We start from the raw sequence: 16,199 nt of genomic DNA, 5'->3' as shown, positions 1-16,199 counted from the left end.
TAATCATTTTATATGACGCTAAAGTTTTATTTAGATGTGCTTGTTTATATATTTGCATTGCTTATTTCATAAATATATTAAATCGATATAATATTAATTATTTTTGCATGTGAAGTTATGTTCGTGGTTCGCGCGATACGTGAACAATACTTCTATTTATCAAAAATAATTTCTGGCCGTTGATTGCAATTGATAATAATTATTAAAACATGTATTTATTAGCAGACAAGCAACTATATAAATTGATCAATAAATTATTGTTGTGGAGGCCAATATATTTGTGGTATTTCTACATATTTAAATTAAACATGAAAAGCAATGTAACATAAATGCTGAATGCCATGTATCTGTTCGACTAAACTATTTCGGACGTTATTTACGTCTGTTTTATATAAAAAAAAAGAGGGTTTAAATGGAAGAAAACATTTTTTTTAAGCGCGTATATTGCTTTAATACGTAAAGAGATTTTCCCTCGATTCTGGCGAGCAATAAATGTCGAAATAGCGAACAAAGAGCGATATGCACAAAGAAATTTGCAATTTTTTAATTGACAACGTTACAGCGTGATGTATCGTGAATACTCTCTAATTGATGCAATCTGTTCTCGGATTTTAATATCTCAACGAACAGGATTAATGCATTAGATCTCCTCCCGATGGAAAGAAACACTCTGCGATGTCGAGGGTGAACACTTTTGCGCTATCAAGGATACTCGACAAATGTTATGTAATGATTTTAATTAATGCCAGCGTTACGTATCTACTTTCATTGCGCTGGTGCTCTGCCGACGCGGCACAAAGTACAGAACGCTGAGGTAGTAAAAAAACGTATAATAACGCGCTCACATGTAGATATATCGTCAAGCTTGTACATTTTAATTTAGAAAGCAGGGACAAGTATTCGTTTAATGCGCGAGCGCATTAAACGAATACTTGTCCCTGCAGCGCTGCAAGCATCAGCCTTTACAAAGTGTACCGTAAATTACTTCGACTTGAAAACTCTTCGGTTCTCCATTACACATACGATAAATTGCAAACGAGCTTCCCATTATGAATTTTGCTATGTAATGAAATCCCGTTTTCCTTTTGTAAAGGATCGCATCTACACACGGTTGCCTTACGTCTTTACATATCTGAGAATATCACGCTAACTTCCTTTAAAATTATATACAGAAATAGTATATATGTACATGTATCGTCATAAGATAATTAGCGTAAGCAGAGACTTAATGTGTAGAAAATTGTATGGATTTGAGTGATTATTACAGAACGTGTATTATATCGAAAGTAGCACACAATGGTACTATAGTATTATTTTAAAAATTATAATACACTAAGATTATAAAACTCCCTTACTTCAAAAGTAACTTAAAAAATCTTCAGATGAGAGAAGAAATTATTTTTCAAAAAACTTGACAGAAAATTGTTGACTATTCGAATAATTTAAAAAATATTCTTAACATGATCAAATGTAATTTTTGTCATTTTTATTCCTTAAAGAATTGTTTTGAGTTGTGGCGATTTTGACAATTTTTTTAAACCCTCTTTTTTGTATCGTGATGATTTTTTTATGAAGTTAAGTCATTTCACTTTTGATGATTGATAAGGTAATATTTACTTAAATCATTCGTAGTAACTCAAAGATCAATTTTAGTTATGTTACTTTTAAAGAGGGGGATATTTTCTGTAATTGATCTTAACAAGTGGTGTAAACTCTCTACAATCAGATTAATAATTCATCATCATCTCCGAAGTAGAAAAGAAAAATGGCCAAAAGTGAAGTTCTCCGTTTTGTATAAAAATATCGGGGCTTTTATGCATTATTCAGTACGAGGACCACGGTCGAGACTCATTTAGCGGTCCAACTCCTGTCTCTTAGAACTCTGAACTCTCGGTGGCTGACGAAGAAAAGGATACGAAGAAGCCGCGGTAGGACCGCGGGATTAAAGATAATCCTATTAGACTTAAATGAATCCAGCGACGACTACGTTCTCTCTAGCGAAATATTATGTTATGCTGTTATTACTGTAAACTCACTTGCTGCGGACGTTTCTTTTTTGAGTACGGTCTTGTTTGCTTTTTTTGTTGCCAGAAACTTTGTGGATAAATTCTCTTATGACTCATCAGTACCCAATGAGTCGCGAATACTCAAGTGCGGATTCAACATGTAGATATGTTGAGCATGTGCTAGATTTTTGAATTATCTGATTAGGTATGCTTTCTAATTATTTGTTGCAAAAAAATTAAATATTAAAATGAAACTTAATGATAACGTTATTATTCGTTATAATTATGTGTATATTATTATTGCGCTGAAACATACATCGCATATATCATGCAATAATATGAGACTATAATAGTTTTTGAATTACAAGTATTTAAAGTTAGTGAATCGTTCAAAGTTTGCACGTTCAAACATGATTGGCACTTTGCGTTGTACATACAATACCTAAACTCGTGAACTTTTGGCAATATAATTTACTTACTTTAGATGCTTATAACTCAAAAATTATTATGCCTCGATATTTTTTAATTAAGATTTTCATCTCGAAATGATTCGAGAATCTCGGAAATCTCTTTAAGCGTTATTATAATCTTTATTGTATATATATATATATATATATATATAAATATAAACTACGATTGCACGGAGAAAAAATTTACTATGCCATTATGTAACATTATTATTCGCATATTCGCAGCGCGTTGTACTCCCATTTTCTTTGTTCCCCTTATTTATCTGTTACAAAACTTCGACAATATAGCTGGCAGCGATCTGTGACTATCTTTAAGTCTCGCATATATTGTGAACAAAAGCGAAAGAAGAAACTTGGCGCGAGTATATTTATTAGTCGGGTGAAACTGCATGGAGAGTGTTCTGAGCGGAAACACGTCGTGATATGAAAAGAAATATTCACGGTCGCAACTTCGCCATTAAGTTGATAGTACCACAAAATAGGTCAAAAAATAAGATAGTATTTCAAGAATAAAGTATAATGTCAATAATTAAATTTATTTTTCATATTTGGCACGTTTCATATTTTGAGGACAGTAAGAACCTTTACACTTAAAAACGCTGAAAAGATCAAAATAAAATCAAGAAATACTTTATCAACGATATAGGTCTTGTTTTTGCAACATTTGTGAGTTTTTGCCAATGATTTTGAGCGGCAGTATCAAAAATAAGCTCCCCGATATCGAGGGAACGCAGCTTCTCGTAATCTGCCGTTTCGACGTAAATGAAAAAGCGTAGACTCTGGAACATCGAAGGCGTCAAGAGAGAGGACGACGTGTCTGAAATAAAACGACGTTACTTAAAAAGAATTATGAAGCGGCTAAAGAAAGTTCGCAAGAAGAATCGACGACGACGGATCACGGGCGTCAAAGCCAGGATGGTGTCGCACTTATCCTTAAGTGATTGATGTCGCTCGATTCTACGAGAAAAATAAAAAGAGGCTTCTAATGATTTTTTAAAGGATATTCGATGTACTATGACGAGAACGTGTCGGATTATTAATATATTTATGAAAGATATGATACGTTATCGACATGGGCGCTCAATCGCTACATCTTGAAAGCGAGATTTTATTAATAAATAAATTCTACCTTTTCATTTTCATCGTTAATGTACCTATTATGTTTATCTTACAATAAATTGTATATTTCGTAAAAGGATGGCTCCAATAAAACTAGAAATAATATTAAACCTATATGATAATCGATAGAAGTTCTTGAACCAACGGGGAACTATTATCTTTAAATATCGAATATTGGCGATATGCGAATTAGAAATGGTCGAAGCACTTTGCCAGTTACATACGTACGCTATGTAGATCTGATAATAAACTTTCATATAATACATCCCCTGGAGTTTCACAGAGTATTACAGAGAACAACAGAAATAGCACTGTTTACTCGCCCAAAAGTTTGCCAACGACCATCTAAAGCGGTAAACAGGCATCGTGCAAGTTTTAAACATACGTTGTAATGTTATGCTTGTAAAAGCACAACCTAATCTTCTTTATTGACTGTTTGTGTCTGATTCATGGATTTTACATTTCCAATGTAGGCACAATTAATATAAATTTTAATAAATCCGATGTGAGATCAATTTCACACATGTTTCTGAATTTGTGGTTTTCATAAAAATAAATAATGCAACTTATGAAAAAAATAAGATAAATAATGTAGATATAAAAGGCATAGGGCAACATATTATTAATCTATATAAAATAATAATAGAAATTTGCCAATTTAATAAAATTTATGCATCACCATTTGTACACGGAGGAAATTTTATATTTAAAGTTACTATAATGTGGTAGTAGCTGCGGTCTTCATGTAAATTATAAGTTTAAATACTATAGTTATTTTTTTAAAAACAATAATATAACGTAATTTTTACACTTTTTCATAGTAAAAATTTTTTATTACAAAATCAAATAGCAAATATTGTTTGCGTAGTAAAAATTAACTGTTTTCACGTTAGAATATGGCTTAACGAAATAATTACTTTATGTATGTGATAAAAATTAGTATTACCATAGTAAAAGTTAAGTCGGAATCATGTTGTGAGAGTCCATCGAAAATACAAGACATAGTAAAGTGTAATTTAAAATATTGTATTAAAACTTAATATAAAATTTTCTCCGTGTAGGCAAATAATGAAAATAGTAAGAAAACGTATTCTAATCTACGTTTCTAAAGTATCTGCAGATATAAATAATTTAATAACTCGTAAATAAAATGTTTGAAAATTTTTAATAACTAATTGCGTTAATCATATTATTTACATCGCTGTATATAAAACATTGCAGTAAAATACTAAAAACAGAATTAATGGCGACAGTGATACTTTAGTGGATGGCTTACATTTGTAATGATTGTATTACAAGAACCTGTGCTTTCTTTGCTTGATAATTATCAGTAAGCTTAGCTCGCTGTACCTCACGGCTGATTAATCGCGCTTTTTCCAACTGATGCAATCTTAACGACTATTCAACCAGTGCTTTCGGTTCCGCTACTTTCCGAGTGGCGAAACAAAGCGGAAATTGCCAGTCGCTTGGCGATGAAAGTTATATTTTTAAATCTCTGGGTAACTAGGTCAATCTTTGCACCCGAGGGAATTTTATACAGTAAATTTTTTTGATTGTGCGGTGATGTTCCGCTCGTATTTTATTACGTTCATCATCTGTGGAGCGCACGCCGATAGAATGCAGAAACGGATAAATTCGAAAGAAGAAGAAGAAAAAAAAGTGCATCTTATGCACCAATCCATAGTCCGTTAAACTTTCGACGAAGTTTTGATTGCATAATTGTACGCTTGTCCGAGTTTCGTACCGATCAAGGAATTCATAAAATAATTTGCATGATATAATTTCAAACTGCGCGATACAGGCGCTCCATTTTATGTACACCGCGCACACCCGATTCGGCTAATGCTGATTACGCGGGAAATTAATTATGCAAGTCTGCGCAAAATATTATCGCTGATATCACAGACAGTGAAATAAGTTTAGCGCCAATGAAATTAGAATCACAACAAAATGCAAATACGCACGTACTGCAACCATATAAATTTCGATAATTAATTTCGATTATTCAAAAATGTAAAAGATTTAAATAACAATGCAAATCTTTTAAAGCAAAATGTATGCGATGCGACAAATTATTTAGTTCGAACAAATACAATTAAAACGGAGAGCTTGTTCGCTTTAAAAATTATAATTATCATTACATTTATAACGACTGTGTATACAAAAATTTGAGAAATAATTAATTTTTTATTATAAAAATGTATATTTCATGAAAATCAAAAAACTTTAGATATTTCTACGTTATACAATACTTTCAATCAAATAAATCGTATTTCTATCGTTTTGTTTTGCTACAGAAGTGAAATTATTATAGTGAAACGCCTGAATGCGCACGATGTTCTATATAGTTTACAAAGTTTAATTTACCTTTTGAAATTTTTATCGCTATTATACCGACGGTCTGTTCATGTTTCAGTCGTGTCTTTAAATATACGACTGATTTGATCGGCGTGGGCTGGAACTAAAGGAGCGTCACGCTCATATATGTCACAAACGCGCAAGCCAGAAATACGCGTCACGTCCGCGGGATATATATACTTACTTATACGTGTCTGCTGAGAATGTGGCTCGTCATAGCCCTCTGGTTTGTCTGGATCTAGAAACACAAAAGTTTTTAATGATGAAATATTATTGTATAAAGCAAAAAAAAGTCAATCTAATATGATAAAATTATTTTGTCAACTTATTTGTATTATTTTATGCAGTATGTCTACAAAAGACAAGTCATTTCGTTCTTTTAAGATGAATTGTATGTCAATTATTTGCTACAATGATATAATTCAAAAACTGTTATTTTTTAATTATTTACAAAAATACGGGAACATGAGGAAAAGTAGAAAAAATATATTTCAAAAAGAACATATTTTTATTTCTATACAATCAATTATTATACCAAAACTGCATTTTTAAATTAATATTTGAAAACTTTAAAAAATAATTCAAAACATTTAAATTTATTTCCTGGAAAACTTTGTTTTCTGCAATGTATTGTGTTGTTACAGTTTTATACTAAATAATAACATGTCGGATGTATCTTTAATATGCTATACTTTTGTGCATTTACGTAATTGCATTACGTTATTGTAGAAACATTTAATCGTATTTTCTTAAAGTTTAAATAAAATTGTGATTTTTATTTGTATGAAAACAAAAATCTTTCTACCGTAAATCGTCGTACGGGGAAGCAGACGGGAAGGACGAAATGTAAAGTGGAACGACAATCACCTCGCACAGAGAGCTGCACTGCATACATGATCTTCGGTTCCGTATTGACCTGGCACTCGTACTTGCCAGAATCCGTCTTCCTGGCGTTATCCAGCCTGAGAGTCCAGGCGTCGCTGCCTGGGGTGTGCTGGGGTCCGAATCGCGCATCTGAGCTGAACGAAAAATTTCCCGAAGTAAGAATATGGAGGTCCTTGCTTCTCATCCAAGAAACCTTAAATAAAAAAAAACAAGTTTTTAGAATGAAAATATTTCGTGGTCTCTAAACTTTGTGCCTCGTCTGAATTTTTTAAGTGAATTCTCTTAGATTTTCTTATTTCATTTAAATAAAACAATGCAAGTAAACAAATGATGCAGATACGATTTTTAAAAACCATTATTTATGAAATAAAATTTATAATGATATAATAACGTTAAACATTAAAATTTGATTAAATTGTATAATATAAATTTGTTACAAATATTCAGCCTGAATAGTTAAATTAATTGAATGCTTTTATTTTATGCTTTTCATAAATATATTTTATTTCCTGCCATTCGTTAATATTAAACGCAAATAATTTATTGCAAATTCTGTACATTCAGTTTAAATAAAAAAAATCCTAAAGTAATCTTGTTACATGTGTATGTAGAGGTTAAAACAAAAATCCTGGTATTTTCAATATTACATTTCTGGTTCAGATACAAAAAATTTTCTGGCAAACAGGAGTCCGAAAAATGTGATAATTCAGAATCTCTCTTTTGTTGCAATGCAACGGTATAAAGTAGAAATGGTGGTATAGATATTCGCTGTCCGCACACGATAATAATGGCTTTCGAGAAACGTAAAGTTACCAGATGTCATTCTGTATGTTCAGTTTCAATCAGAAAATCCAAAAATAATCTTTTTATATGTATATACAAATATTTAAATAAAAAAGTCCGAGTATTTCCAACATTATCATGTAACATTTTTTATCCATATGCAAAAAATTTTTTGGCAAATAAGAATTCGAGGAATGTGGAGACTTGAAACCTCTGAAAGATCCTTCGTAGCAACGGTGTAAATTAGGGATGGGAATATGGACATACGCGATAATAGCGGCTCTCGGGAAGCGTAAAGTTGCCAGACGCCATTGATGATCCTCATTTGTCAGGATGGTGTCATTTAGCTGATATGTGAGACCTGCGGACGCCGACTAACACGGTCTTAAAATCCGAGATGTCTTACGTGCACTAAAGCGTGTCCCAATGTGACTTATTTCCCTCGCTCCTCGTATTATCCGGACACGTAAAGCGTCGTGTAATACATAATAATACATTACGACGTGATGATAATAAAGTTAATGAAGCGGAAGCGAGAACATGCGGCGCGAAGGGTGGTAACGCGACGATGGGCGTAATGGCGCTAATGGACGCTCGATTACTCGAGCGGTACGCAATTATTATTAATTATCACTGATACTGTATCAGTGATGGTATTTTAGCAGTGACCGGCATTCTCTTTTCTCCTCGTTTAAAAACTGCTCCATTGAAGTACTTATTAATAATAGGTAAAAGATAATAGATAAATAACGAATGAGGCTGATATCTTTTAAAAATTCAACTTTAATGCTATTCTTAGAAAGATAACTTTGGTTTAATTCTAGTTATAATTGTTATGTTTCCTAATCAGATAATTAAGCAAATTTAATAATCTCAAAAATATATCTATTTACAAAATAAAAATAGTTTTCTGGCTACAAGAATAAATCAAATATAAGTAAACTGTCTATAAGCCTCCATATTGTTAATACGTAAATAATATAACAATATTATTTATAATAATTGTAGTTTATACTTGACTTTCGTACTGAAGAGGACTCAAATCCAGAGTTAGAACGTTTGCAACTTTGTTGGTATAAATACTTTAGTATTTTAATGGTTTACGAATTATCTCCTATCGTGGAGGTTCTATTTAATATATTTTTAATAAAAATTTTAAGACCGTTAAGTATGTAACAGACATCCATTCTAGTTGCAGAAATAGTCTTTTTACATAAAATACATATTTTATATAAGATATGTATATTTTTTATAAACGATGTTTGTAAATATTTTTTAATATTACTAATACTTTCAACAGAAATCTGTTTGAGTACATAATTTATATATGAATGTATTATAACGTACATTTCCTATTTCGTTATAGAATTTTTAAACAAACAAACGGGTAGTGAGTGCAGAGGAATTAAAAAATGTCTTCGTTTTAAGCCAACCGCGAGAGCGTCAAATAATTCTTTTTGATTATTCATTCTCTTTCTCATCTTTTCCTTCGTTATGTTAACGTCGAAATATCATACAATCTATTTTTAAAATGTTACTAATACGAGTGAATCTCAAAACAGCTCCATCATCCGTATTTTACTGATTGCATTCGTAAACATGTGTGCGCAGCACTAAAGCAGCTAATAATCGCAAATGTTTGAAGCAATTATGATTTTAATCATTATTATAGCTTCTACGGAAATTGATATACATAGAAAATATTGCTGCAAAACATTGAATAATTTATTCATCGCGTGATTCTCAACGTCTCTACGTACTTTAAAATTAATCATTCAAAATGAATTTATCTTGACTATACAAAACTTAATGAAATAGCAAAAGATTCGCGTTTATTTTCTTAAGTAATATATGATCGAAAAATGTAAAATCTCCAGTAATAAATTACAACATATAAATATATACAATATATATATATATATATAAACTGAATATAGGTAATTAGTTTTCTTAACAAAGCTTTAGGTTGCCCATATAATAATTATCGAAATTTACTACGATAGCGGAATATTTTCTATCAACAAATCTTTTTTTTCTTTGTGTTACTTCACCTTCTGAAAAAAGTAACTAATATCGATCCTTCCCTTCAATTTGAGTTTTCTTATATATCTCTGTTGAGCCTTTTTAATGGAACATTCAGTCTCAGCGGACATCCAAGGACGAACCGAAATTTTTGCGAGTGCAGCATCGCCAGAGCAAAAGGTGCAATTCGATGAATATGGTTACCAGACAGTGCTTATCCGATTCTCATATTTTTCGGCACTCGGCCGGCCAAACGGTCGGATATTAGATATCCGGTTATCGGCTGGTAGTCATTTCCGGTCTATACTCAGTTACCATTTTCCCATTGGCTATTCCGCGAGATACCTCACCGTGTATTAGCTTTGTCGAGGAATGCCCGGGAATAGATGATGCTCCTGATTTGTTGCTATTCCAGTGTATCGAAAAAGTTATCCATTCATAACTACAAAAACATGAGACATCCACTATCACATCGGTTTAGAACGGGTTTTTATAACATTAAAGTACAATAAGTAGTAAGGCGAGCATTGTGCTAATTTTTAGTTTAGTAATAATAATAATAATAACTTTATTGAGTGCAACTGTTATTAACATTGAATATGAAATAAAGAGATAAAAATACAGTAATATTTGATATCGAGTATCATCAATTAATATTACGAATACAAGAAATACAGGCAGACTATCTTTGAAGTTCTTGAGATCCGGAACGAAAGATGTTTATGAAGATATAGAAATATATGGTATAGAATATATTTATTATGCAATTATATATCTGTGCGTTTTTATGTAGATATATACCTTAAATCCTCGAAACGATTTCCATTAATAGGGAGTTTTTGCAATACTGTTTATCCAAATACGGTGAACGCCAAGATCAGGTTATCTTCTTCTTAACAACTAATAAAGAAAAGAATAATGTGAGTTTAGCGTTCACCGTATCTGGAATCTGGATTCACGTTATTGCAAAAACTCTCTATTAACTCTCCAATAATATGGCTTCATCTATTTTACAGCTTGCATACATTGTTTAACAGAGGAAGATGTTTCTTATTACATTATTTCACTTCTATTGCAATCTTATACATTGATTAAATGAATTAATACAAAGCAACGAGTCGGATCTAATCCTGTTTTCCTGAATATCTGAACATTCATCTTGCCATTAGAGAGTTGGAATAATGATGTAACAATTGTCGTAATCTTAATTTAAGATTTAACTCATAATCTTAATTTAAGAAATTATGTCTATTCTTTAAGAAAAACGTATCTTAGGTAGATTTTAAAACTTCTTTTACGTAGCTTCTTTTTATATGAGGAATTAAATCATGCAGACTTTTCTTTTTTTCGATTCGTCACTAGCAGTGCCGTCGAACACAATCGAGAATGTCCCATCGACGTGACATCGAGACTACGAGAAAGTCCAATAATCTGAACGGCAAAAAAAGAAGGCAATAGCGCATAGTCTCGAATATTCCGTCGGCGTGGCTGTGGGACTCGAGATTTATCGTCGTTATTAAAACAAGCGCGGTGATACACGAGCGATCTCTGGTCGGGCGAACGTAGACATTATTCAAAGGGAACAAAAGAAGTCTAGATTAATCGGTAATTAAATCGACGGCGGAATACCGCGGTATACTGATACGCGCGCTCCCGCGACTTGCTTCTCCCGATTTTATCGGCCTGATTCGTGGGTTGATGCATTTGATGTATTTGATCATCGATTGCGTGTATTGCACGGTTTTAATGGAGCGTCTCGTTTTAATAATAAAAATAATCCGATACTTTATAGCGTCATTATAAATCCTTGCGTAACGTAGATATCTGCGATCACGGAAAAATAATCTGTTTGAAACGTGCCAAAGAGAGATAGAAAAATCAAACTCGTTAACCTGGGAATAGTGGACGATTTTTATATACTAGCAATATAATGTAAAGCTCAGTCTTTCGTAATAGTTTTCTTTACTGATAAAAAATTTACACACATTTCTTTATTTCTTCCTTTAAAAAAAAAAAATAAATATATACATATTAACTAGATATTATAAAACATAAGTAAATCTATATTAAAAATATCAAGTAAATCTGAAAATATTAATAAATTGTCAAACAATCAATAATATACGATTTGTATACGATATTATTAATTGTTATATAATAATGACTTTAAATTGAGGCGTAAATAATATTTCTAGTGATCGTTTACATAAAAAAAGGTGGATATTCCTGGATTAATATATATGTCGTCGAGTATAATAAACACAAAAAATATTTTGATGTTCAATAATTTGCATTAATGCTCTATTTCTTCAAATTGCTTTCATTCCTAAAGAAGCACGTTCTCGTCAAATCGCAGTCATTCTTGAATACAGAACAAGTAATGGGTTTTGTGACACGTACATGCAACGCAATATGCTTATGCATAAGCGACGTAAGGAATGAGCAAATCTATAATTAACTGAAGGCTTCTCTCGTTGAATACACAAACGCGTAATGATTCCAGTGAAGCAGAACCGGTAAAGGATGCGCCGACGAGCAGGATTTATGCGTAACGTGCTCTTGTATGACATGTATTATCACGGAAGCATAAATTACGACTAAGAATTTAATTATATGCAGATGTATCACATATGCATCAATTTAAACAATTATTTAAACAAAATAAAGTGAATTTGCTCGTGTCGGGCAAATATGCCACCAGTAGAGATTCATGTGTTTAAATTTAATTACAACTGGAAATAATCGTATAAGAATCGATCTCCCTCCTTCTTTTATATATGACTGTTGGTTGGCTATAATCGGCAGTAAAAGCTAATTTATGAATTTTCACCTCTCAACATCGGTGAACATTTGTATTATTAATGATAAATTTCAAACATAGACATTAGCGCGATTTCACATTTGTTACAAATCATGATTAATAACATATGTTAAATAATAATAAGTTATCATCCAACACGGATGTCAATAATTTTGTAACGATATTAATAAAATGTCGTACTGAATGGAAGTATTAAGAGTGATTGCATTTTATTGTAGAGCTGAAAAGAATCGATTCATCGGGGCAAAGTATAATTTTTTTCCTAACAAAAATAATCGTTAAATTTTGATAGATTAAAAAATTTTTAGAATCATTAATTTCCATAAAAATGTACGTTCTCTTGTATAATAAAAGCAACATAAATATACATGAAAATCGATTATAATAATCTCATTTGAATCTCGATCAGATTTGCTTCAGAGAGAAAAATCTCTCAGAGCCACAGAGGAATCCGCGGCTTTTAGCGGAATGTAGAGCCGCATAACGTAGCATTCACGAGGGGAGGGACGAGCGGTTGATTCGGCAATACAAATATACATCAAAATCAATTATAATCATCCCATTTAAATCTCGATCAGACTTTCTTCAGGGACAGAAAATACCTCGAAGCCACAGAGGAATCCGCGGCTCTTAGCGGAATGTAGAGCCGCATAATACAGCGTTCACGAGGGGAGGAACAAGAGGTTGGTTCGGCAATACAAATATACATCAAAATCAATGATAATCATCCCATTTAAATCTCGATCAGATTTTCTTCAGAGATAGAAAATACCTCGGAGCCACAGAGGAATCCGCGGCTTTTAGCGGAATGTAGAGCCGCATAATACAGCGTTCACGAAGGGAGGGACGAGAGGTTGGTTCGGCAATAACATTAGAGCGAGAGGGATTTGCCATGCGGCACAACACGTTATACGGCATGTTGTAGCGGGGGTGGTGGAGTATCATGGCATTTGGTTGTACGCCAGGGTGCCTGAATATACCTCGGAGATGGCCTAAAATAGAGCTCGGCTTTGAGGTCGCGAAAGAGGAAGAAGCGGAAAAGATGACGGGGGCGGAAAGGAGGGGCCAGGCGGTCGTGGGGGATGGAGTCGCCGCGCGGCTGTTAAGGAACGTCTTGGATACGGAGAGGGAGACAAAGGACGGCAATAGAGAGCCGACATAACCGCTTTCATCTGCTGCGTCGGCACCATCCGGGATAAAAATGCAACGGCTCCTGGTCGTTCCAACATTTCGCCGTACCTTACGAGCATCCCGCCGCCGCGGCTCGACCAGAATTTTCCACAGGATGGCACCTTATGCACGTCGTTCCGCCACATTCGGCTACCTTCCGCAGAGAAAACCACCCGTGCGTACTTTGCTGGTGGCTTTATACATTAGGTGTTGTACGCCATCAATAACGCGGCTGAAATGTTCCGCAATTGAAATCCGACATGGAAAACTTTAGAATGCTCTTTCTGTTATTTATTTCTTGGCACGTATTGGCGAATGCGTTACTATTCATGCTATGTACCCGAATATCGATAAAGGTCTCTTCTATATATCGTTTCCTTACTTTAAAAGTGACATAATTCAAAAAATTAAGTTTTTTAAGAAAAAGAAAAAATTATTTTTCAACTTAATAGAAAATTATTAACTAATAAATAATATCGGTAAAAAGAACATATTCTTAGAAAAATGATCAAATACTTATCTGTCAATTTTATTTTTGTTTTACAATCCTTAAAAAAATTATCCTTTTTGAGTTGTGACAAAATTTTTGTATCTTACATAACAACCCAAAGTGTGTCACTTTTATAGAAGATATAACTTTTTTGAAAAATTGTATTTAATTATTTAATAAAATCTTGACCATGTTTTACTTCCCGTAAGTTGAGTACATTGCTCTCAATGTTATTTTTCCGAATTATAATCACTGCAGAATTAAATTATTTATTTGAGAATTGAAGATATTTCCTAATTCTTGTCAACGATCAAATTTTCAACAATTCAACGGAAGGGAGGTTAACAATAAAGTCAGTTTAAACGAAGATATCCAAGCCCTGCAAGTATGCCGAGATTTCGTCTATCGGTCTGTCGACTCGGAACGGTTCTCACAACCGATTGTCCGACATCATTTACTCTTCCGTTTACCCGGCGAATCACGACGCGACAGTCCTGGATGTGCTTTTGCTCTTTCAGCTAGATGGGTAGTGTCCGGGGGAATGGCGAAAGTACGTCGATGGAAGCACAATGAATTAAGGGAGTTCCTCGTTCCCAGACGCGAGTAGTCGAGCGAAAAGAACGGCAAGGATTGAAGGATGGAATTGGGAGAAAGCGAGCACTCGCACCAAAAGAAAATCCTCGATGGCGCCATCGAATCAGTGTTCCCCAGGTAAATTATTTACTCCTGCTTCCACATCGACGATAAAAATCACGACCATCGTCTCTTCACCGCGAAAGACCTCCAAGTCCCTCGGTAAAGTCGACTCAGCGTTCTCGGATTTACATCAGGCTAAAGTTGTTCGACGAATGCGATCGAAAAATTCACAGCCTTTGTGATCCTTCGTTGCCACTTTCCAGTTGAATTCCTCGAATTGCGATCTCGTGGAACGGAATCGCACGATTAACCACGATAAGACGTTTTTTTCTCGCAGCTATTGACGTTGTCATCGCAATTAGATAGTTCGCATTTTTATCATATCGCGAGAACAGATAATACAATTTTTCCAAAGAAACGCTTGTACAATGCAAAATACACTAACGAAAATTTATCACATTAATCTTGAAATACATTTAGAACATTGGGATAAAACTTTCTACTATTTATCGTTATCCACTTTCACAATGTAAGCCTTTGTTAAAAATACGCTTCTTTTAATAATCTATAGCAGTTTTCGGGAAACTTAAGGGCAGCCTTTCCCGACGATCGAAAAGTTGAAAAATTTACGAACCCCCACGCAACTTTGCGCCGCGTAATCCTCTTCGACATTCGGACCGTGTGCCATTTCCGCTCGGCGGAACAATTTTTACACTCGCGCCGGCCAGCAGTTTCTACCTTTTCCGATAAACGAAATCGGATTAAAAAACGGATGGTATGCATTTTTCCTATCTCCACGGATAAAAAAATGTCACAGCGGAATTAATGTTTGCAGGCGACAGGCTTGGTCAGGAAGCTTCACGGTGTAAAATTTTACGCTTATTAAGATGACATCTTTCCTTTGGGAAATGAACGCATCTTGAAAATATCCTCTGCGAATTACAAGTGTTATAGTAATGCAATATTTTAATGAGTTTGTGATTTTTATGCATATATAGTACAGATAAAATCATTTACTTTCTTGTAATTATAGTTTGTATATGTATTTTGAATAATTTCCAGTTCTATGCTTATATTTATGATAGTATTTTATCTAAAAATGTAAAATTGAATAAATAAATAAAGTATGTTAAAGATAATCAAATTATTAGGTAATTTTGTTGAATTTTGATTTATTAGTGATTATCCAATTCCGTTTCTATTAATTTTATTTGCAAATTTTACATTTTCTCCGTTTTAATGCAGATTTGAAACTCTATAAACGTTAGAACTTGATTACTTAAAAGTTAATAAGTATTCAACTTTAGAGAAGATTAGATACTTTGCTTTCCGAGCATGAAGTAAGTTTAACTCGAAGCAAAATCTACGTTAATAAAATATTACCCTCGGAATAAGAGATTGTTATCTTCTATTAAGATGTAAAAGGCGAATAAAGTTTC

At 33.3% G+C, this 16,199-nt stretch overlaps 1 protein-coding gene across 1 annotated transcript in view; it reads right to left on the bottom strand.

Annotated features, from left to right (window-relative positions):
• Window positions 1-16,199, bottom strand: part of LOC108764179 (peroxidasin) — a 143,537-nt gene that overhangs the window by 13,891 nt on the left and 113,447 nt on the right. The window contains exons 3-4 of the mRNA XM_018512273.1: window positions 6,821-7,031; window positions 6,138-6,191 (exon numbers count right to left, since the gene is read on the bottom strand). Of these exons, the coding sequence (XP_018367775.1) occupies window positions 6,138-6,191; window positions 6,821-7,031 (265 nt within the window). The remainder of the gene's footprint in view (window positions 1-6,137; window positions 6,192-6,820; window positions 7,032-16,199) is intronic.

This window comes from Trachymyrmex cornetzi, unplaced genomic scaffold, assembly GCF_001594075.2.
Source record: "Trachymyrmex cornetzi isolate Tcor2-1 unplaced genomic scaffold, Tcor1.1 scaffold4, whole genome shotgun sequence".
Lineage (NCBI taxonomy): Eukaryota > Metazoa > Arthropoda > Insecta > Hymenoptera > Formicidae > Trachymyrmex > Trachymyrmex cornetzi.
This window is presented reverse-complemented; position numbering and strand designations above follow the sequence as displayed.